Raw genomic sequence first — 24944 nt, forward strand, 5'->3', positions numbered from 1 at the left:
GCGTTATTTATTTGAAGTAGTGCAATACCGCCATCTCGTTGTGAAGGCAACCACAATATGAGATACAATTAAAACAATGCCTTCTACACTACTTACATAGTTCAAACTTATGGGTTAACTATGGTGTATTCACACCGATACTATATAGTTAAAGTAAAAGAAAACAAAAACAGATGCCATATATAAATAAGGAAAAGTTTATTGTGAAGATCCAGCTATAAAAATACAATATAAAAGGTTTGTACATGCGCATGCATGCACGCAAACTGTAGACACCTAAAAGCATTGGAACAATACCTTGTTTTAATGCTTTTCTCGATTATTTTGATTCCTGTATATAGAGAAAAATATCATCTTTCTGTATATATTTATTCTTTGTGGCACAGATTAGGCCATATTGCATAAGCTAAAATTAAGAGCAGATGAAGTTAACTTCTTCATCCCTTTTAATAAAACTTGTTTTTATGTCTAAACAAAGGGAATGAAATGTTTTATACCAGACAAAAATGAAGATTTATGGAATGTTTGCCTTTGTTTAAGGGTAAAGAAATGGGGGAGTGTTGTTCAAAAAAAGATTTGTATTCAAGCAGAAGTAGTTGTGATAGAAGGTTGAAACAAGCACCACATATTACACTTTTTCAACATAGTCACCATACAAAATGCCAAATTTCTGTCATCCCTCAATACACTTCTGTAAGCTAGTTTTGTAAAAGTCCTCTGACTGTCCTTCAAACCACGACTCAGTAGCAGAAATCACCTCATCATTAGCAGCAAAGTGTTTTCCACAAAGAAAGGACTTCAGAGCAGGAAACAAGAAGTTTCCTGCTTCAGGAAAAGAAGTTTCAGGAAATAGTGTGTTTAAGGTCTAACGGCACCAGGGGTTCCCCTATTTCCACATAGTTTACATTGTTGTATGATAAAGTACACTGTACAGGCCAGAGATTTAAAAGTGTATGGATATTGTGGTGCATAGTGTCGTGTACTGTTGTTCTTCTGGCAATTTAGCCGCTGGGACTCTGGTGGGTCTCAACCCGTGGAGGCAGATCAGGTACATCGGGGACCGGGAAAATACTCTGTCAATGTCTGGTATAAATTTGAGTTATTTCTCCTTTGGTGGAGGTTGCCCACCTTTCCTGCCAAATTTGTTGTAGGTAGGTCAGAAGTCTTCTTTTCTCGCTGAGTCTGTTGCTTAGTGGATCTCTTGTACGGTTGATATAGGTAGCGGGTTTGTCCCTACTGGGTTGGTAGAGCCTTCCAACACATGTGACCTCCAGGTCAAGGGGTAGCACCCCTGCCAGTACCTGCGTGCTAACCGTGTTACACGCCCTGGTCATGTTAATAAGAAATGGCCTGTGAATGGACTCCAATTTTCTCTTATTGACTATGGTGGAGGCCTTGTGAAACCACGCCCCAGAGATGTAAGTGATTCTGGGAATTAATATGGCTTTATAAAAGAGAGCCAGCGTGTGTTTTTTCAACCCCTAGTCTCGGTAGGTCACCCTGGCCACCATTGCCGTGTAGGTCCTGATCTTTCTTTGTATATAGTTCAGGTGTGGGAGGAAGGATAGGTTCTTATCTATTATTATTCCTAGGTGCTTTAGTTCAGTGACAAGTTTGACTGTAATGCCATGGATTTTGATCTGTGGTGGTCTTGCTGGTGCCAGGGAGCCTTTTAGCAAGATGGATTGAGATTTTGTAGGTGATATTGTGAGGTGGTGGAGTCGTACCCAGTCCATAAGGGTGGTGAGGGCAAGATTTGCATTGGTTTCAAGCCCTTGAGTCAGCGGCCAATATTAGTTTAGTGACAGATCATCTGTATAGGCCTCAGTGCGGACCTCCCCAAGGCCCATACCCAGGAACTCATCCAGGACATGCATAGGTCAAGGGCAGCGGGCCAAGAACCGAGCCCTGGGGACAACCTTGGTAGATTTTCCTCTTCACTTGGCAATAAGGTGCCTGGACTACTACACTTCTGTTTGTTAGGTAGTTTTTTATGTAGTTATAGAGGTTGTTAGGGAGATGCGCTTGCTGCAGTCGGCTGAGGACGCTCAGCCACCATAGGGTGTCAAACGCCCCAGCAAAGTCAACTGAGATAACTAGGAGGTATTTCTTTTCACAGTTTTTGGCTGTGTTCATGAAATTTTCCAATGCATAGACAGTTGATCTTCCTGGCTTGAAGCCATATTGATTTGGAGCAGGCATCCGTGCAGCACTGTAGTGGTTGTCTATTTTTTGACACAGTAAATGTTCAAACACCTTACTCAGCATAGAGAGTAGGGTGATGGGCCTGTACGAGTCAGGAAGTTCTTGAGGTTTAGAAGGATTCTTCCAAATTAGGTGAATACCTGTCGTCCGCCAGTCTGATGGGAACCACCGCCATTGTAGGCAGTGATTACAGAGGTTTAGAAGAAGGTGTGGGGTGTATTCTACTACTTTTTTTCATGATTTCCGGTTCTATCAGGTCAAGTCCGGGGGTTTGTCTGTTTCTTATCTTGTTGACTGCGAGATGGTCAGTTATGGTGAGAGGGTCCTCTGTCTGGGTAGAGTGGTAGTTTTAATTGTCCAGGCAAATCTGCCATTGGTCAGGAGAATTTTGTTCGTCTAGTTGTTTGAATAAGGTGTTGAGGATGTTACTAACTGAGTCACTCCAGGTGGTGGTCATTAGCCCTTGTAGGGTTCTCTTTGACTGTGTTACCTCACCTCTAGGGAGCTTCTTTGTTGTCACTTTATAAACATCTCCCCAGGGGTCAGTGTTTCCAATTGTTGAGACCAGGTGCTCCCAGGGCTGCTTTTTGCATTGCCTGATCATTGCTGTGTAATCATTCCTGGTCTCACGGTATTGTTGCCGCAGGTATTCAACTTCTGCAGGTGGCCAGGTCCTCCTTGCCCTCTGGAAGGTACGTCATTTCCAATTTACCTCTTGCCTCAGTGCCTGAAGTTCTCTGGACCACCAGGGAACAGCTCCTATGGCTTCATTAGCTGCACTCACGATTGCATCAGTTACAGAACCCCCAAGACCCTGACTGGCACCCATTGGTGCCAGTCAGGGTCTTGGGGGTTCTTAGCCAATAATTGTTGCTCTTTTTTGTTTAGCATCTCCTTAAATAGGTTCCAATTTGCCTTGTCCGTGACGTAACATTGGAGTCTCTGTCCTGTGACCAGAGTACGGGTTATTGTTCTGCTCATGTTGAAAGTAATGACATGATGGTCGGAAGTGGTCCACTCCTCCCGCACAGTCCAATTGGTGATGTAGCCTGCAAAGGGTCTGGTTGATAAAGTTACATCTATGGTGGCTTCCCAGAGGGTGCTGAAAAAGATTGGCAGATTGTTAGGACAATTATGGATGACCAAGTTTCTGTTTATTATGAAGTCTTCTAGATACTGGCCGTTTCTTGGCCCCTGCGTTCCGGGGTTTTGCTGTGCCAGAGCGGAGAGCGGCAATTTACGTCTGCACATATTAGGATTTTTACTTCTTCTAGCTCCATGAGAAGGTGTTGAAGGTACTGTAGCTGGCAGGATATCCTCTCCTGGCTGACAGTATAGAGAAACTGCGTGGAAATCCCCTAGCATTGTAACTATGTGAGCACACACCGCCCAGGCCGAGCAGAGATGGGAAATCTTTGTAACTGTGAGGTTGGGGTTTCGCACAACTATGGCTGTCCATGGCATCTCTCCTTCCACTTGAACCACCTTGTAGGATAGCCTTTTATTCCATTGGCAATGGCATAGAGCTCCTGGATCAAGAGATCTATATTTTCTTCTTCGATCTTCTGTCTGATTTGTCCAGCTACTGCCTTAGCTTGCTGTGCGTTAATTTAAAAAAAATTAAGCCTGGTATTATTATAGTGTCAGTCCCCATATTCAGTTCTTTGCCTTAACATATACAGGGCATTTGTTGTCACGGATTGAGTGAGTGTGGTAATTTTAGGCTTCAGCAGTTTGCACAGATTGGGTCACTGGTTTTATTAGGACACGTATCATAGCTATGACCCTTTGTTGCACAGTGGCCACAGGTCTGCTCCTCCTGGGTACACATGTGCGTTGTGTGGCAGAAGTGGCAACACTTGAAACACTTGGTGACAGCCACATGTTCCCTAAAACGGTGTGGGCCCCAATTTATATAAACTCTTGTATGATGAGTGAGTGCCTGCCAGTCTTCCGGCACAAGCTCCACAACCCAGTCCTGAATTTGGTCTGGTATTTTAGTGTGATGAGTTCCTCCGGCTTTCCATCCGGGAAGTACTGCTGCAGGTTTCGGTGGTAGATGTCTTCTCGGAGGGTGGTGTGATTGATGTCGTTTTCAACATTGAAGATTTTTAATCTTCAATGTTGAATGCAGTGGTTCAGCAAGGAGTCCCATGGTTGGGATCATCTTCCTTTGACTCGGTTTCAATTATAACTGCAGTATTGTGGGTCTTACAAATTGATTTGATCCTTGTATTTCTGAGGTCTTCTGAAAGGGTTGTTATGACCGCTTTCTTTATTTCTTCACTTGTGTTGGGTGCTTCAGGTGCAGCCGGCTTCAGCAACACTAGGTGTGGTTTTGGTAGGAGTGTTTTCCTCTTTTCGGGTTGTACTGTATTTGGTGGTTTTGGATTGGTTTTCCTCAGCACTTCAGAGTATGTTGGGACGCTCTGTTGCATTTGAGTGTCCCTGCTCTCTAGGTATGCCTCCAGTTTGACTGCATTCCATTCTGACTCGACATGGATGTTGTGAAGGACCGTCTCCAGTTTGGTCCATATGCCAACAAAATCTGCTTGTGGGTTCTTTTAGTTTGTTTTCTAATTCAGCCCAGAGGACCAGGACCTGGTCCAGGAATGTGCCTTCAGGGAGGGTAGGGTCTATGTTTGGTGATTCCGGTTGTCTGGTAGCATCTTAGATATTCTCTGGTTGAATGCCTGCTTTTCCCTGGGGCTCTGTTTCACTCTGTTTTCTCGTCTTCCATTCAGACTTCGGGGCAGCGAAACTCTTTTAAGTCTTCTTTTTGGTTGCTGGTGTGACCATCTCAGTTTTGTTCTATAGTTTGTGGGTCATCATTGTGATTTTGGTGGTCTGTTGTCCATTATTTAATGGTTTTTCTTTTGAATTTGAAGTGAGGTCAGCTGAGTTTTCACATAAGTTTTCCATTGTTCTTATTAGTTTAGTTTGGTGCGATGTCGGATAATCGAGAAAGTTCAGATTACAGAGATTTAAACTGCACAGTCTGAATGTTGGGGGTGATGATTCTGCATGCTTCCATTGTTTTTACATTTGTTTAGTTTCGGGATCATAGTGACGAATCCGAGTTTCATCCATGGTGATTAGCAATGGGGGGAGAAGGAAAAAAAAAAAAAAACTTTGAAACATCAAATCCTTCTGTTATAGCAGTTGCTGGGCATACTAGGATTTCTTCATCGTGCAGTGAAGTTCTTCCACATATGAATTGTTTACACCAATGTGCAATAACACTGTAACCTGGGCAGCCTTCTCCAAAAACAGCAACCATTTCTTCATGGACTGTTTTGCATATCTCCTCTTCCAGGAAGAGGAACCAAATCACTGAGCTGTATTCCACTTTATGCATTGTGACACTTCACTCACTGTGAAGTGTCACAATGCATAACGTGTCATTCACTTCACTCAACACTGCAAAGAAAATAAAATAAGAATTTTCAGATCGAAACCAAAATGTGTGTGGTTACCATAGAGATCAAGGTATCAAACAAAAAATTCATCTTTCTATCTCTACTTCTGGGTAAATACAAATCTTTTTGAACTCCCCTTGTATATATATTTATTTATGCTTAAAAGTATGTTGTTCGGGGAGAAGGGAATAGGATCACACCAAGGTTATTCCAGGTTTTCTTGCACAACAAGCAATTCAGCCCACAAACCCATTTAGAGATGTCATGCAATGGTGCAATATAGCCTAAGATGATTACTGTTATAGATACTATATTTTTTTCCCTTTGGCTAAAATGACATTTCTTTCTACATTTCCTTCTTGATAGTGAAAACTTATCACCAATTTTTTCTCTACATAAAAAAAAATCCAAGTGCTTTCTATTATTGCAGTTTAGTGTGAACATTAATTGGTCTATGCTAAGTGTGAGATGGAAAACAGCATAATATTTTAATGCATTTTATGCATTGGTAAAACAGGTTATTTTTATTTTTTCTTCTGAATCTGTCCAAATATCTGTTTTAGGGTAGGGTAAGAGCACCAAATAGCCCCTAGTTCTTTAAACAAGTGTTTGTGCATATAATAGAATTGAATTAAAAGCTTTATTTATGTCATTGTATTTTAACAGTTTCACAAATACCATCATATGTGTAAATAAGAAATTGCCAGTCATATACAACCTAACAGTTCACTAAAGCTGCATCAGCAGAATGCTTTTTCAATACCTGCTCAATGGCTAAATTAATGACTGTTCTCCAAAAGAGCCATGGAACAATTAAGTTATATATAAACAAATCTGCCTGTATAACAGGCTGGATTTTCTGGTATATCAAATTGTTGATGTTGTTGTTGTTGTTGTTATTTGGTTTTTTAGGAGCATTAGCAACTAAGGCCATATTGCTCCGGGATATGCGGTGGTCATTCCTTGACCTTTCCGCATCCTCCGTATTTGGTGGTGACGGGCTCGAACCCTGGTCTAATCAAGAAGCGTGTGCTACGCACTGCTGCTCCTGCCCACCTGGCTACGGAGGCGCCTCAAATTGTTGAAAAGCCAAGATCCTTCCTAGCTTTTCAACCTGACATATTGGGGAACACCCCCCCCCCCTACTGATAAGTACATTACAATTTTCATCTTTTTCTAGTCTTCTGCAAATAACTGTTTTAAGATTAACACAACATGACTATATTTCACACCAACTTTCTAATCTTTTTTTATGATGATGGAATATGAATATGATGATATAAATATCAGTTGCTCAAATAACCAATGCTTTAATGACAGTGGCTGGGCAAATAAGGGCAGACTTCCTTCTTGATAGTGAAAACTTATCACCAATTTTTTCTCTACATATAAAAAATCCAAGTGCTTTCTATTAATGCAGTTTAGTGTCAAACATCAAAAGTAACTGCCAATGGCTGAACAAAATTTTTTGTTCAGCCACTGGCAGTTACTTTTGATGTAATGCAAACAGTTAATACAGTAGTTTAACTTTCTAAAAATATTTTTTCCAGTTCTTTTAATATAAATTGTTGCCTTATTAAACATTGTTTTTATTTAATGAATTTTTTTCAATATTTAATTAATTCATAGTCTCTTTGCTAATGGGCAGGTAGGTGGTATAAACTGTCCTTTTTTTAATATATCATTTTTAAAAAGTGCCACTTAAGTGAATTTTCCCAGGTGAATGGATGCTAGATAGGTTGGTTAGTTCTACTGGTTAGTAACTATCAGAACCATGAACAGGTATCAGACAACCTGTGTGAGACCTGTTTTATGGTTACAGGTAACATCACAAATGAATGCAGCTGATAACTGTTCCCCCCCTCCTCAAATGAAAGCCAAAATTAACGCATCACTTTTGTTTCAATATCTTCTGATTTAAAGCAGAACTTAGGCTATAAATTTAAGCTGTTGTAAAAATAGCTTACATTTTATAAAAGATATTTAATGCTATCATTACCTGCTTCTCCAAAATTGGCTGAGTCCAATAATGATTCCACATTAGATTTTGAGTGTAAAGTAGCTTCACCAGGAAACTTAATAATTACTTCTTCTAATGAAATCTCCTGGAGGTTTAAATATCCATCAGTGGCAGTTTTTTGGAATTTTATCAATTCCAAAGGTTCAATACCATAAAGTCCAGGGATTTCATTCTTTACCATTAGTTCAATTTCACTAACTGTAAACCACTTGACTTTCTCAGTTTCCTAATTTAATAAAAAATAAATTAAGCTGAAAAATGGAAATCTATTAAAGGGCATAAATTCTGAAAGAAATGTATATAAATCCTTTTTTTTTTAAGGAATCATTCAACCATATCTTAAGCAATTTTGAGTAGGTCATTATCTAGATATACTAGAAGCTATTTCTCCCCCCCCCATAAACAGAGGTATGTCAACACATTCAGCCCTATTATCACATGGGAACACACGATTTATTATTTTCTTTCAATTGTTGTTTCTTTGATGTAAAATCTATACCATAAACTTAAATAACATGCGACCCTCGACATAATATGGATGCTGGAAAACAATTTTACATGTATGAAAAATAACTTACATGTACCGAAAGTACCAATTTCTTATAATGGCCCTACACTTCCAACAGCACTGTCAGCAGGCAATAATGAACGGTTAAATTACATAATCAGAGCCTCAGATATATACACATGTAACATTAATAAGCACAAGTTCACATGGCTGAGATTATATAGGTTTTTGTTTCCAAGTGCCTATTTGTAAGGAGCACAGTAACCCCACTATATTTACTGCTTTCTTTATTGGGTAAAGCTAAAATTACCCAGTACTGCTAAAAATGTAACAGGTAAAACACAACAAATGCTTTTCCATACCAGTAAAGATTTTTTTTTTTTTGTTTCTAAAAAGTATTCTTTAAGTTATTTAACCTCTTCATGAGTGAATTGCGTGCGTGCGTGTGTCCCTTCAGTCAGTTTATGATGCAGGTACTGCAGACTGAGTTTCAATGCAAAGTTTTGTAAAAATGTAAACTTTGTACATAAATGCTTTTAAGTATTAATTTATTCTTATTTTGACTTGATTGCCCAAGATTAGTAAAATTGTCAAAAATCAGAATTTGTAATTTTTTTTTAAAAAATCAAAACATAAAGGAGAAATAATCGAAAACATTCATAAAATATGGTTTAAAGAACTCATTACATTTTTCTTTCTTTCTTTCTTTTCAAAAAACAACATCCTCAACATACGTATCATTAATTCAAACATTTAATTCAAAAAATAATACACACAGGAATTTTTTTTAACTGGATAAGATGACCTCTTATACTTTTTTTGGGGTGGGGGAATAAAAGAAAAGTGGTTAGATCCTTCCCTTTGCATGATCGACACCAAACACTTTCCCACTGCTTTAGCAACTGTAGAAACATTTTCTGCAACTATCAGAACACTTTCGATTGCCTTGAAATCAATGCAGGGATAAAAACCAAAACAGTCACTTCAGAAAAAATGCTGGATGTATAATGCATAAAGCAGGTGTCAATTTATCCAGTAAACTTGGGACAAGAGACAAGCAAGTTTTCAAAGTTTTTTTTGGTATTCTGAACAATACACATACCTGTACACTCTCATTGGCCAATTCTACTCTTGAATATCAAATGAAAGTGGAAATTGTAAAGGAAATTCTCCACTGACGTGTTTAGATACATTTAATACAGTAAGTGCCTATTTTACTTAATAAAATATTAGACGGCTATAGAGTATGTAATTAGAAAGGTAAGAGCAACAAATATGGTAGTTATAAACACTTTGGAAAAGCTTGCCATGAGCTATCAAGCAAAATTTGTTCAGCAGATTTTTTTATTTCCATGCATCACAAATAATATGGCCCAGAGAAGGTGACTCACTAACTTCAGAAAGCTGTAATGATTTAATCAATATAAAGCTTAATAAAAATTATTATCAATAAAGATTATTTTTCAAAGTAAATATATGCACAAAATGACATCTCTAATTTGCCGATAGAATTGGAACTTCAAAAATATTAACAAAAACATTGTCCTCCCTTGTTAACAATTTAGTAAAAGCTGCTGTGTCTGTCAACATTATTAAAGACCATCGAGAGAGGAGTACTAAGAAACTTCATGATCACAGTTTGGCAGATGATGGACTGATAACAGCACAATATTTCATCCTAAGTGTTTCTTCGTAGAGTGAAGTACAGTGAACGTACAGCCGTGTTTAAATGCAATTTTCAAAAAATAAATGAATTCATTAAATTGTGAAAGACCAAAATATGTTTACAAAGGCATGCTAAAAGTTCTGATTATCAAAACCAATTTATAGATATAAAGTCACCAGTGGAGTTTTCCAAAGCACAAAGTTAAATAATGTTTAACTTTAGTTTAATATAACTGAATTTGGAGAACCAATTTGTCAACACTATTCAGAAGTTTTCCATCAAACAGAGTTTGGTACAAAAAAAAAAAAGTCCAGATTTCACACAGTTGGTTTTCAAACATATGCATCAAACTACCTGCATCATTACTGACAAAAAATGCAAGGAAGTAAGCTTATTAGCATTAGCAGAGGCACATGATGCAAGAAAGCAAGCTTATACAGCATCAGCCAGGAAAAAAAAAAAAAAAAACCATTCCCATTTCACTGATCCATTCATTCCAAATGTTTGTCTAGCTCTACCTTGAATTTATTTAAGTTATCCACTTCCACAACAGATGGAACTTTGTTCCAGCAATCAACTACCTGCTGGCTAAAGGCAAACTTCCATACCTATTCTACAACTGTCTTTCCTCAGTTTGAATCTACGGCCCCTCAGGTTTGTAATCTGAGCAAGAGGAAGAATCCCATCAGCATTGAGCCTGCTCAATTCATTCAAGGTCTTATACACCTCAATCAGATTGCCTCGCAGCTGCCTAGTCTGCAGAAGCCGCATTTTGCAGAACTTTAGCCTTTCTTCATAAGAGCACCCCTTTGTTACCTTCAGTCTTGTTGCCCTTCTCTGTACTCGTTCTAGCAACTCTACATCCTTCCTAAAATGAGGCTTCCAGACCTGTACACAGTACTCCAGGTGTGACCTAACCATTGCCTTATACAAGGGGATAATCAACTCCTTATCCCTACTCGCAAAATTCCTGTACATCACTGACAAGACCCCATGACCTGCTCTGGCAGCCTGTCTGCACTACTCAGAAAACTTCATATCTGACTGCACAATTATCCCAGGTCTCTTTCATTCTCCACTACCCTGAGTGTAACACCACTTACTTGATACATTTTTCTGGGGTTACTGCAACCCATATGGAATATTTTGCATTTTTTAATGTTGAACTTCAGTTGCTACTTCTCAGCCCACCTACCCAACTTTTCCAGATCCTGTTGCAGCAGCAAACTGTCACTACTGTTATTAACGACCCTGCAAACCTTTGTATCATCTAATAACTTTGACATTAAGCTTGATATACCTTCATCAATATCATTGATGAAGAGTAGGAGACCAGCAGAATTACTTAACAAGTACAGGTCACTGATGAAAAAAAGCCGTGAATTAGGGTTGAATTTGAAAGTGTCTGCAATTCTGCCCAGACACGATAGGAGGGAGTATATGATGAGAGCCCTGTCGATCAATTCGGCCCTGGAAAGATTGTGCAGGGCTCAAGGGGTAGATTTTTTCAGCCTGGTCTGTACTTGTTAACAGGAGAGACTGCTTCTACAGGGATGGGATACTCTTGCACCCTTTCTATTTAAGTGTATCCCATCCCTGCTTCTACAGGGATGGGATACACTTAAATAGAAAGGGTGCAAGAATGTTTGCTGATGCTATCGAGGCAGTGTTAGGTGGGTCGGAAAACTGCTAGATTGGGGGGATACAAGGAATAATAGATTAACAGTAGCCACTGGCAGAGGAGAAAGTGATTCTTGCACTCCTTCTATTGGAATGAGCAGCAGCCTTGAAAATAAGATGCAGGATATTTCAGAGACTGCTGGGAATCATGGGGGTACAAGTGAACACATGGGTTGTGTTAGGGTGGCTAAGAGGAAGAGCAGGTGCATGTATACTTGCATGTACACCAATGCTAGGAGTTGAGTAAATAAATTAAATGAATTTGAGGTATTGCTCAAAACATCAAAGGCAGATATTGTTGGGATTTCAGAGACGTGGTGTCACACAGATATAAGGAATGCAGAACTGGAATTTGGGGAGTACAATGTCTACAGAAAGGATAGACAGGATAGGAAGGGAGGAGGGGTTATGCTATTAGTTAAGAAACACAAAATCCAAGGAAGTGAAGCCAGTCGACATCGCCAGACAGTGCAGTGTCGAGTCAGTTTGGTGTGACATAAGCATTGGGAGATCAAAATTGAGAGTAGGAGTGTGCTATAGGCCTAATGACTCTGATGAGTATAATAAGAAACTGTACAGAGAAATAGAATCGGCCAGTAAATCAGAGAGTCTTATAATGGGGGATTTTAATTTCCCAGATATTGACTGGAATTTGGGGGCTGGTCACTCACACAGTAGCAAGGCTTTTGTAGATTTATTGGATGATTGTTTTCTACATCAGAATGTTCGGGAGACAACTAGAGGAAGTAATACTCTTGATTTGATTATCAGTAGTGATTCTTCATGCATTAAGAATCTGCAGATAAATGAACCACTAGGTGGCAGTGATCACAGTGTTCTGAAGTAGGAGTTACTCAAAGAGGTAACTACCAATACCCCTTCCCTTTACCCCTAATGGTAGTTACTCAAAGAGGTAACTACCATTAGGGGTAAAGGGAAGGGGTATTGCTTTCGTAAAGGTGACTACGATGGACTGAGACAGTATTTAAATTCTATACAGGGATCAACTGATGATGTTACCAACAGCAAATTCAAAATGGGAAGCATTCAAAGAACTTATCTTGCAAGCTACTAGGCTTTACATACCAACTAAGAAATATTGTTCAAGGTTTAGGCCTAAATGGATGTCAGATGAACTAATGAGGCATATGGCAGAGAAGAAAAAGGCATGGGACACATACAAATTAACACGTGACACAGATGCCTATGATAGAAACAAGTTGATCTGTAACCAAGTTACAAAGGAGGTTAGGCAGGCGAAGGCAGATTACGAGAGATCCTTGACAAGGGATGCGAAGAAAAACAGCAAAGAGTTCTTTACTTATGTAAACTCTAGAAGGAAGGGGATGAAAGAGATTGGTCCACTTGATATCGATGGGTCAACTGTTGATGACCCTGCTCAGGTAGCTAACAAACTAAATGAATATTTTGCATTGACATTCACACATGGAGTTATTCAGTGAGGGGAATGCCAGAGGTGTATTCAACTCTAGCAGTAAGCTAGATAATCTTGTAATAACTGAGAGTAAAGTGGAGGAGAAATTGTTGAAGATAAACACAAGAAAGGCACCTGGGGTAGATGGGATCTATCCAGTTATATTAAAGGAGGCAGCAAAGGAAGTAAGCAAACCCTTAACCATAATTATGAGAGCTTCCTTGGACTCAAGGGAGGTACCCATGGACTGGAGATGTGCAAATGTGACCCCAATTCACAAGGGAGGATCAAAGGCTGACACAAGTAATTATAGACCTGTGAGTTTAACTTCTGTTCCCGGGAAATTAATGGAGGCACTGGTTAAAGAAGCACTGCAGGATCATCTAGACAAGACTTCAGTTATAGCTCGGACACAGCATGGTTTTGTTAAGGGGAAGTCTTGCCTGACCAATTTGATTGGATACTATGATGCAGCCACAAAAGAACTGGATGCAGGGAATAACTTTGATATTATATACTTGGATCTTAGAAAGGCTTTTGATACTGTTGCACATGGAAGACTGCTGCACAAATTGGAGCAGGGTGGCATTGGAGGTAAATTGCTGCTATGGATAAAGGGGTGGTTGAGGGGGAGAAGACAGAGAGTGGTAATCAATGGACACTGCTCATCGTGGACTAATGTTATTAGTGGAGTCCCTCAGGGTTCAGTATTGGGTCCTTTATTGTTCTCTGTATTTATAAATGATATTGATGATGGTATATCAAGCTTAATATCCAAGTTTGCAGACGATACGAAGGTTGGCAGGGTTGTCAAGGACACTACTGACACTATGCTGCTGCAACAGGATCTGGAAAGGTTGAGCAGATGGCAAATGAAGTTTAACATTGACAAATGTAAAGTACTACATATGGGAAACAGCAACCCCAGAGCAACGTATCAAATCTGTGATACTACACTGACAGTGGTAGAGAATGAAAGGGACCTGGGGGTGGTTGTGCAGGCAGATATGAAGTTCTCTGAGCAGTGCAGACGGGCTGCAAGAGTAGCTCATGGTGTATTGTCAATGATATATAGGAATTTTTCTAGCAGGGATAAGGAGGTGATTATTCCCTTGTATAAGGCAATGGTCAGGCCACACCTAGAGTACTGTATACAGGCCTGGAGGCCTCATTTCAAGAAGGATGTAGAGCTGCTGGAACGAGTACAGAGAAGGGCAACAAGATTAGTGAATGGAACAAAGGGGTGCTCTTACAAAGAAAGGCTTAAGTTTTGCGACAGTGTCTGGAGACTAGGCACCAGCGAGGTGATCTGATAGAGGTGTACAAAGCCTTGAATGGTTTGAGCATGCTCAATGCATGCTGATGGGATTCTTCCTCTTGCTCAGCATAATCACCTGAGAGGGCATAAATTCAAATTGAGGAAAGACAGATGTAGGATAGATGTGCGGAAATTTGCCTTTAGCCAGCGGGTGGTTGGTAGGTGGAACAGATTTCCATCCCTTGTCGTGGAAGTTGATAGCCTAAATAAGTTTAAGGCTCAGCTGGACAGGTATTTCGAACGAACAGAGGGGTGAAGTGGAAGTGGTTATTTTTTATTTATTTATTTTACTTTTTTTTTTTTTTTTTTTTTTGGCTGATGCTGCATAAGCTTGCTTTCTTGCATCAAATGCCTCTACTAATGCCAATGCTAATTGATAAATATACAAAACAACAATGGGCCCAACACTGAACCCTGAGGGACAACACTAATCAGTCCACATAGAGCAGTACCCATTGATTAACCTTCACTGTCTTCTTCCACTCAACCATCCTTTTATCCATTGTAGCAACATGCCCTTAATGCCATACTGCTCCAATTGGTACAGTAGTCTTCCATGTGCAATAGTATCAAAAGCTTTCCTGAAATCCAAGTATATGATATCAAAATTATTTTTTGCATCCGGTTCCTTTGTGACTACATCATGGTATACAGTCTAGATCCAATCAAATGGGTCAGACAAGACTTCCCCATGAAAAACCATTGCTGTGTCTGAATTATTACTGCTGTCTTGTCTTGATGAACCTGCAATGCTTCTTTAACCAGTGACTCCATTATTTTCCCTGGAACAGAAGTCAAACTAACAGGTCTGTAATTACTCGTGTCACCCTTTGACCCCGCTTTGTGAATTGGAGATACATTTGCACATCTCCAGGTCCATGGAGACTTCCCTGGAGTCCAAGGATGCTCTCATAATTATGATTAAGGGTTCCTTCACTTCCTTTGCCACCTCCTTTAATATAACTGGATAGATCCCATCTACTTCAGGTGCCTTTCTTATGTTTAACTTCAACAATTTCTCCTCCATTTTGCTCTCAGTTATTACAAAATCATTAAGCACCCTGTTACAGTTTGATAAACTTCTGGCATTTTCCTCCCTTAACTCCTCACGTGTGAATGTAGATGCAAAATACTCATTCATTTTGTCACCTATGTGAGCAGGATCATCAACAGTCAAACCATCGATATTAAGTGGACCGATCTGATTCATCCCCTTCCTTTTAGAGTTTATATAAGTAAAGGAGTCTTTACTGTTTTTCTTTGCATCCTTTGCCAAAGATTTTTCATAATCTGCTTTCGCTTGCCTACCCTTCTTTGTGACTTGATTACAGCCTAGATTGTATCTATCATAGGCTTCTATGTCACCTGATAATTTATGTGCATCCTATGCATTTTTTCTTCTCTGCCACAAGTCTCATTAGTTCATCTGACATCCATTTGGGCTTAAACCTCGAACAGTATTTCTTAGTCGGAACAAAAAGCCTATTAGCTTCCAAGATTACTTCGTTGGATGTTTCCAATTTAGAATTTGCTGTTGGCAACATCATCAGTTGGTCCCACTGTGTAGAACCTAAAAAATCTCTGAGACCACTGTAATTGCCTTTACAAAAGCAAAAACCCTTCCCTTTACCCATGATGGTAGTTACATCTTTAAATAAATCCCACGTTAGTACACTGTGATCACTGCCACCTAGTGGTGACTATCTGCAAATTCATAAAGCATGAATAATCACTGCTGATAATTACATCAAGAGTGTTGCTCCTTCTTGCCTCTCTAACATGCTGCAGTAGAAAACAGTCATCCAACAAATTCACAAAAGCCTTGCTAGTGTGTGAGTGACCAACCCACAAGTTCCAGTCTATATCTGGGAAGTTAAAATCCCCCGTTATAAGACACTCTGATTTACTGGCCCACTATTTCTCTGTATAACTTGTTCATAGTAGTCATCAGAATCATTAGGCCTAAAACAAATTCCTACCCTCATTTTTGCTTTCCCAGTGCTTATGTCACACCAAACTGACTGAACATTGCACTTCCTTAGATTTTGGGTGTTTCTTAACTAACAGCATAACCCCCAGAGCCAGAACTAGGGTGGGCCAAGTGGGGCACCAGCCCCAGGTGCAGCATTTTAAGGGTGCATTCGACCAGTTATAAATTTTAAAACTGCTTCATTTTGGATCTAATTACAGTTTGACTCGTGTTTAACGAACTTCCTTATAGCAATTTTTTTGAATTCCTTTTATTACATTTAAAATAGCTTCTGTAGAACGAAGGAAATTTCCATATAATGAACGGATTAAGAGAGACTTAATTTTGTATGCTTTATTTCCACCTCTGGTCTTTAGGCAATTTAAGTAATTAGAAAGTGCAAATTAAGGGGTTACCATTCCAAATTATAAGTGGAACGTAAAACGTATGCAGCCACCTATCCCACATGCTGAGAAGTCAGGCTAGTCGACTGATTTCTATAGCCAGTCAAAAGATTACGGCATATTTCCGAATGGATAATATGCTTCTGGTTAACTTGTGTTCTTTGTTTAAAATAAAAATAAAAATTTTATTAAAATAAATACCAAATTATCTTTGTATGTGCTACTCATGATTCCACAAATTTTTGTAATTTTGTGAGAGTGAAAAAAAATTATAAATTTGGGATTTATAATCACTTATGGAAAAAAAATCAGGAAGGAGCAGCGTTTTACAAATTTCAAAAATAACAGAGGAACTCCAATTACAAATTTCTATAAAGTATGGCCTGTTTCGTGATGTCACGCCCCTGAGCTTTTTGGTTTGTAGGTTATAACATTATATGTAATTATTTAAAATATGTTGTAGAATTCAATTTTTGTCTCATTTTCAAAATGAGTTTTAGACACAGTAATCAAATGGGGGGGTTAGTTCTTCTTGTTAAATTTTTAAGTAAAGAGCTCCCCTTGTTAATTTTTTGAGAACATTTTCCATGTTAAAATAGTTTTTATACAACAAAAATGCAGATTGTGAGCAAACTCCTATTTAAAATAATGTATTATCAAGTTTGTCTTTTTTTTTTTATTTCAATTTGTGCATATGCCTGAATGGAACATTTTTTTTAAAATGCTGTTCTTTAAAAATTGTTAAAAATGCTGTTAATGTAAACATGTTGACTAGAATGAAACAATTTTTAAAAATGCTGTTTAAAAAACAGCTTTTTAAAAATTGTTTCATTCTAGTCTACATGTGTACAATAAATGTTATTTATTTGGCTGTGCTCCAAATTTAATTAAAATAAAAAAATCTTTAAAAATTTTAAATTTATAAATTATAAGTAAGAATAAGATGTCCAAACAACAAAGTGCAGCAAAATTTTGAAAGACGTTGAGGGAGAAAGAAGCAAAGAAAAATTATTTTCAAACTTGGTTGGAACCAGTGGAGTTCACTGACCACAATAAATAAAACCCTGTTAGCTGCAATTCAAGTCATTCTTGAAGCTGAAGAAAATTGTAACGAAGCAGAGTTAATAACATAATAATAACTCTGAAAATGACCAGAAAATTGAATCAGAATATAAGTCCCCTCAGATTGTAAAAAATAAATAATAATATCATGCTGAACTTAAATAATCCTGCATCTTGGCCATCGAATATTATTGACAAAATAAGATACTTTTTAATAGAAAATGGAATGGATCAAGGCAAAGATTAGGATTTTTGTTATTCTTTATCTGAGGATGAATGCTGATTTTCAAAGGGAAAAAAATTTGATAATAATGAATTTTAGGCAGAAATTGGAAGATTTACTCCAAAGAAACTAAATATTTGTATTGTTTTCCATGCATTTTATTTGGAACTAATAAAAATACTGGCAATGTGCATTCACTAGTCAATTCACAGAAAGCCTTTTTTTCTTGGAAACATTTATATCGATGTATTCCAAATCACGAAAATTGTTAAAACACCATGAAAACTTTCTAAAATGGAAATCAATGGAAAAGAGTCTAAAAAAATTCTGGACTTATTGAAGTTCTACAAAAAGCAATTTTAACAGAGAAAGAAAAATTGAGAAAAATTAAATTATTCTGGATGCAATATTATTTTGTGAAAAAAATTAGTCTTGTATTAAAAGTAAGTTTTCTTTGATATTTTTGTTTTGTTATATTCACTGTATTATTTAAATTATTTTATTAATAAATATATGCAAATCATAGACCATTGCAATAGAAATTTTTATAAATTCATAAGATTGCAGAGGTGTAGATAGCTGGATGCAGAGGGGAGGAAATTTCTCCCCAGGCACAAACTGAAGGAATTATCTATAACATTCACAATACATCATCACACTCAGGGTCGCCAGGAAGACGTTGCCCCCGGGCGTCAAAAACCCTAGCTATGTTACTGAAAGACTGACTACCTGCATATAATGGGGCATACTTATAACACTTTTGCCCCAGGCGTAGGATTGCCTAGTTCTGGCTCTGATAACCCTTCCTATCCTTTCTGTATAATATTTAATTTAAATAAATTAACTTAATTTAAATATAGGTACTCCCCGGCTTATGTAATACTCAACTTACGAAAATTCGACTTTAAGTAAGTTTTTGACGGACGGCGCAAATTTAAAAAAATTGTTGAAACGTATTTTGCATCCCGTAGGAATAAATGGAAGTATCGTAATGTGAACCCAATAACACATTGCTTTTTTTTTTGGTAATTAGTTCCTCAGAAGTTGAAATTTTCGCTATATAATTAAGCTATTTATCTCTCTAAAAGGTCATTTTTATAATGGAAATTGCACTACACTTTCATCATTATTTCATCAAATTGAGGAAGGACGGATATCGGATAGATGTGTGGAAATTTGCCTTTAGCCAGCGGGCAGTTGATTTGTGGAATAGATTCCCATTGCTTGTTGAAGTTGATAGCCTAAACAAATTTAAGGCTCAGCTGGACAGGTATTTCGAACGAACGGAGGGGTGAAATGGGAGTAGTGGTTGTTTTTTTTTTTTTTTGGCTGATGCTGAATAAGATTGCTTTCTTGCATCATATGCCTCTACTAATGCTAATTATCATATGTTCCATTATAAGAATCAATTTCCAAATTCCAATTCTGCATCTCTTATATCTGAGTGGCACCACGTCTCTGATATCCCAACAATATCAGCCTTGGATGTATTAACTAGCACTTCAAATTCATCAAATTTATTTACTATACTCCTAGCATTGGTGTACATGCAAATATACATGCATCTGTTCTTACTCTTAGTTACTCCAAAACAGCCCATGTATTTACTTGTTTCATGACCTCCAGAAGTTCCTGAAATCCTCAGCAACTGGCTTTCCGGGCTACTGCTCTAACAGAAGCAGTGCAAGAACCATTTCCACCTCTGCCTTAACCATTTAGTACTATCACTGCTTGCTAACTGTTCTTCCTATTAAGAATAAAAGCATTCAAAACTGACTGTGTGTGTGTGTGTGTGTGTGTGTGCGCACACACACACACACACACAACCTAATTTCCAGTCCACATGCTAATTCAAAGCTTTGTGTGTACTTTCATTTTTTACACTTGATCCAAAACTATAATTTCTGATTCTCTTTTAACCTGCAATGTCACTCTCAGAAGGCTTACCTTTTATGTGTAGATGTGACAACAACAACATATAAACAATGAATGTGAAATAGAGAACAAGGAGAAAGTTTTAGATTTGTACCCAAAAAAAATTTTGTTTGATTTTTTCCCCTCTTTATAAAATTTATCCATAAAAATTTCTACAGAATTACCTAAAGGTTCGCAATTCAAAGGACTTACATCATATGGATTGTCTACTTCTGCAGAGAATATTATCTTGCTGACACTTGGAACATCTGTGTGATACTGTAGGTTGATAATCTGAAGAAGACCAGAGATCCTAGCATCTTTTCCTACATACTAAAAAATATTATAATTAATATAACTCGCAACATAATAAAGATATATCAGTTACTAAATTTTAGAATTTTTAGTAATGTCACTCTAATTTATGACATTTTTGGGTATATTATATATTTATTATTAAATGATTAGTTTTATTCTATATGATTTTAATTAATTTTATACAATTATGAAAAGAGATGCAATTCCTCTACAAATGCCATAAGATGGTTTAGTTCCTTCTTTCTAGTGTTTATTGTGTAAAAAAAATTCTTTATCATTAAACTTTGCCAATATCTTTTCAAAGTCTGTCTTAGCATTTCTTACTCCCTGAGTAGCTTATACCTGTCACAGTGTTCATTATCATTTGCGAATTTGTGTCCCACACCTTTTTTTTTTTCTGTTAATGACTTTGCAGTTCAGTGGTTATTCGCTTTGGTCATAGCCTTAAAAACAAATAACCTTTGAGTAGAAATGAGTAGCCCCAAGAATCTTTGGAATTGTTATATTCACCAAATACACCCATTGAACAGAATTCAAGTAACATCCAAGGTAATAATTTCTAATGTATATGGCAAGGGCATGTTATACATAGGTAAACTGACATATAGGTTAATGCTATTGCATCATTTTAATACGCAGCAACCTACTAAAGTAGTACATAATTGGCATCATTTAAGTATATCTCATATTGTGAATACCTTTGCAATGAGTTGCCATGACATTGCACTACCTCGAATAAGTAATGCTTTACCAATGGAGAAGACAATTGTTACTTATTCTCAGTGGATACCACCACCCAGACGACACTGTTTCAAAGCTTGTTGGCTTCTCCTTGGTGGGTGGGCAGGTACCTTGGTATTGCAATGATGACAACCCAGTTGTGAAGTATAACTCTACAATATGAGAGATGCCTGATAGTGTGCAACTGGTTATCAGACTGAAAACATTTTAGGGCTAAAGCCTCGTGTTGTGAGCAAGTTTACTGATGTATAAGTTAGTGCTATTGCATCATTTTAATATGCAGCAACCTACTAAAGTAGTACATAATTGGCATCATTTAAGTATATCTATAATCAGAATGAAATAACACTTCACTGCACAGAGGTAAGACATTTAACTTAACATCCAAAAATGGTGTACTTTATTGTCTGAAATCACTTTTTCTTGAATAGATCATATGGTGGCTGTCAGTTCTTCCATTATTCTGGAAGATTTTCAAACTTCAGAGGGATTCTCAGATCTGCCAGTATAGCAGAAAAACAAACAAATAAATTTCATTTTATTTTTGATATGACCAAGGCCAGAAAAGTTTACACATTCATTATAACTACAAACATACTGAATTAATTATTAAGGGCAGACACATTTTTGGCATTACAGTTTGCAATAGGGAGTACATTTTTTGTAGGAGCATATCAGCTCAAACCCACAAATTCGTTCCTTGTAGCCATGCATGATAATCACTGAACTATGGCTGATCCAAAAGGTTCTGCATGCTCAATACAGGCTCCTATGCAGTTCAGGGTCATACCTATTCAGGGACGACTTCGCCTGACCTGTCTGAGGACAGCTGAGAAACAAAATTATGTTAGTAGACAAATATGTACCAGACAAATACGTAAAATGTTAAGTTCATTAGCTAAAAGTGGTCTAATACTTGTGTCAAAGTTCAGTATTTGCAGGATTGGTACATTAAGACAGGTGACAGTAAAACTAAGTATTTCAAGTATCACTTGCATCTGAGTATTGTATGGAAAAGAAGTTTTGTGCACATAAAATTCCTTAGTGGAATAATCAACTTACTGGTGAGGAAGGCCAAGAAATGTTATCAGAGATATTGCATGTGTGGACAGACTAATTTTATTGAAGATTTAAAAATTCAGTGTGAAGTGTTTAGAAGAGAATACAGTCATATTAATAAACAGTTGTATGATATCAACTTGGGAACATTTTGTACAACACCAGGGAAATATAAATCCATGGTGTTCAGTTTATAAGGCCAGCACCAATTCAACAATATAACCTATCCTGTTTTGGAGGGAGGGAGGGCAGGAAGTAACTGTGGGCTGGGTTCAATAAGTCAGCCAGATTTTAACAGTTATTTCCAAATAAAGTGTTGTTGGAAATAGTGACATACAAAAGCAGATCATAACTGATAATCTGAATTAACATTCTGAAGTGCAGAAGAAATCTTTCTCTACAGCAAGGGGATTGGGTGATGAACTCGGTGAGAGTTGGCAAGGCTCCAGGACTTGATTTCCTGAAGACTTGAGTCTTTAAGAGGTACCACCATATGTTTCTTGAGTTGATGAATAAAACTCTCATATGAAGGAAGGTGCACTCCCTCAGACTTAGGCTGTCCTAAGGGTAATTCTGCAGGACTCAGAGAAGCCGGTGAATGAGCCCGCTTATTGCTGGCTGATTGCATTGGGAAATGTTTTGGAATGATTATGTCCCATTTCATTAAAGTGTATACAAATCAGAAAATTTAAGTTCTGAAACACAGTTTGGCTTTAAGAGTGGTATGTCGGCAAGGCTCCAGGACTTGATATACTCCAGGTATATCATCTGGTCAGAGGGTAGATCTGGTTGTGTAGTACCTTCCACACAACCAGATCTACCCTCTGACTTGGAAACTCGTATAACATTTTAAAGAGTTAATTTTAATCACTCTCAGAGAAGAGAGTGATTGTAAGATCTAGATATATGGAACATGCATATATAATGGAGTGCAGCCATCCTCAGGGATCCATTCTAGGCCCAACCATTTGGTGTGTAGTTCTCAATCAGTTTTTGGAATGTGACATGAAAGGTGTTAACATGGTGGTAGATGTGGATGATTTAGCATTTGCCATAAACAGCCAGTCAAGAAAGCAACTAGAAGAGAGAACTTTTGCTGTTTTAGCTCTCTACATTCTGTGATGAGAATAAGTTGCAGCTTTCAGAGTCCAAGTCAGTAATTATGCTACTGAAAGGAAGGCTTAGTCAGGCTTGACTACCTGTTGCACGTGGAAATCCTTCTCTGAGGTGTGTTAAGACAGGTTAAGTACCTTGATTTGTGCTTGGAAGAGTTTTATTTGCCATGCTAAACTTTTAAAGGATAAGATTCTAATGTTGTATACCAAACAACAGCAAGTCATCAGGATTTTCAGTGGGGTCATTAAAGATTGCACCCTGAATATGCTATATGAATGCCTATTCATACTTATATCGACTTATGCTGCTGGGACTTGATGCAATAGGGTAACGAATTCCCTTGTGAAAAAGCATTTCTTGACTGCACAATGGTTTACTCTTCTGAGCAAAACCAGGGCTGACAGTACTGTGTCATCAGATGCAATGCAAGTAATATCAAGAAAGTTACCAGTGGATCTCTTAATAGTCCATGCTAGCCTTAGTACTGTCGTAAAAGAAATATTCCCACAGAATTGCTGCATCTCTGGTTATGCTGGGTTGAGGGCTGGGTGTCTGGCTCCCAAACATGTAAGGCTAAAGAGGTACTTCAATGATGAATTAGTAGGCATTTGGTAATGTTGCTAGGAAACCTCTGAGAAGAGAAAGAAAACATTTTCTTTCCTGTCTTGTGTACGCATTGTTAACTATCGCTTGAGATTATGGATACATTTTGGAATGAATGCCTGTTTCCTTTTGGCAGGACATGGCTTGAGACTTAAGTTGAGTTAGCTGGGCCTTGTAAAGTCTGAGACCAGCTTCCATGTTACACTCAGAGTCATAATTATGTGGACTTCAGGGATCTCCCGGAGAAAGAGACAACTAAACTGTACAAAACTTACAAAACTAATTATGCAGTCCTATTTTCAACCCAAACGTATTGTCAATATTTTTGTAAATTTAGTGATAGAGATTTTAAAGGAGGAAAATAACACTAGACAGTGGAAGCCCACCTCCATGTTGGTAAGGATGGTAACCCAATACATCAGACAGCATAATGATGTACAATTCCCCATTATGAACCTGAGTGGCTATCCTCCTTACTAACATCTGAATTAATTTTGCAGTTATACTTATTCCAAATTAACATTTGTTGCTAGTATAACTTAATTTAAAAAGTGATAACATCATTAAACATAAAGTTCTTGCTCTTTATTTTGCTTATAGGCTTCAACCTAGGAGGAAGGTAACAATGCAAAGTTAACTCAAACTTTGTAGTTTTTTATATATATGATTTGATATTTGTACATTTTCTCAAATTAAATTACCATAAACAGGGGTTTACTCTGTACAGTTTGATGAAATTGAATGGATTGAGCAAGTTCAATGCTGATGGGATTCTTTCCCTTGCTCAGACTATGCACAAGAGGGGGCATAAATTCAGAGTGAGGAAGGATGGTTGCAGAATAGATGTGCAGAAGTCTGCCTTTAGCCATTGGGTGGTTGATCACTGGAACAAACTTTTATCTGTTGTTGTGGAAGTTGACAGCTTAAATAAATTCAAGGAAGAACTAGACAAACTATTGGAGGAAAGTGTTGGTTTTTTTTTTTTTTTTTTTTTTGCTGATGCTGTATAACCTTATTTTCTTGCGTCATTTGCTATTACTAATGCTAATACTTTGAATATTTTAATTGCAATGCACAAAACTAAAGACAAAGCATGAACTGCATGTTAGCTGTAGTAATAATTGTTATTGTAAAAATCTAGGTTATTACTTTTTTTTATAGTTTTTCTCTTTCCTCCTCTTTCCAGATGAGGAAAGAGGCTCACCATTAATCTGGATCAGGGTGCACAGAGCCTTGGAGATCCTGTAAAGAAATTTCATGCTCTTCAACTTAGTCCACACATCT

At 37.7% G+C, this 24944-nt stretch overlaps 1 protein-coding gene across 3 annotated transcripts in view; it reads right to left on the reverse strand.

Annotated features, from left to right (window-relative positions):
• LOC150086027 (uncharacterized) overlaps positions 1–24944 on the reverse strand; it is a 228680-nt gene that overhangs the window by 162798 nt on the left and 40938 nt on the right. For all 3 annotated transcript variants that reach the window (XM_090373659.1, XM_090373657.1, XM_090373658.1), the window contains exons 3-4: positions 20037–20156; positions 7624–7870 (exon numbers count right to left, since the gene is read on the reverse strand). In XM_090373659.1, coding sequence (XP_090229785.1) covers positions 7624–7870; positions 20037–20156 — 367 coding nt within the window. The remainder of the gene's footprint in view (positions 1–7623; positions 7871–20036; positions 20157–24944) is intronic.

Source organism: Mastigoproctus giganteus, chromosome 5 (genome assembly GCF_048544385.1).
Source record: "Mastigoproctus giganteus isolate SK-2022 chromosome 5, ASM4854438v1, whole genome shotgun sequence".
Taxonomy (NCBI): domain Eukaryota; kingdom Metazoa; phylum Arthropoda; class Arachnida; order Uropygi; family Thelyphonidae; genus Mastigoproctus; species Mastigoproctus giganteus.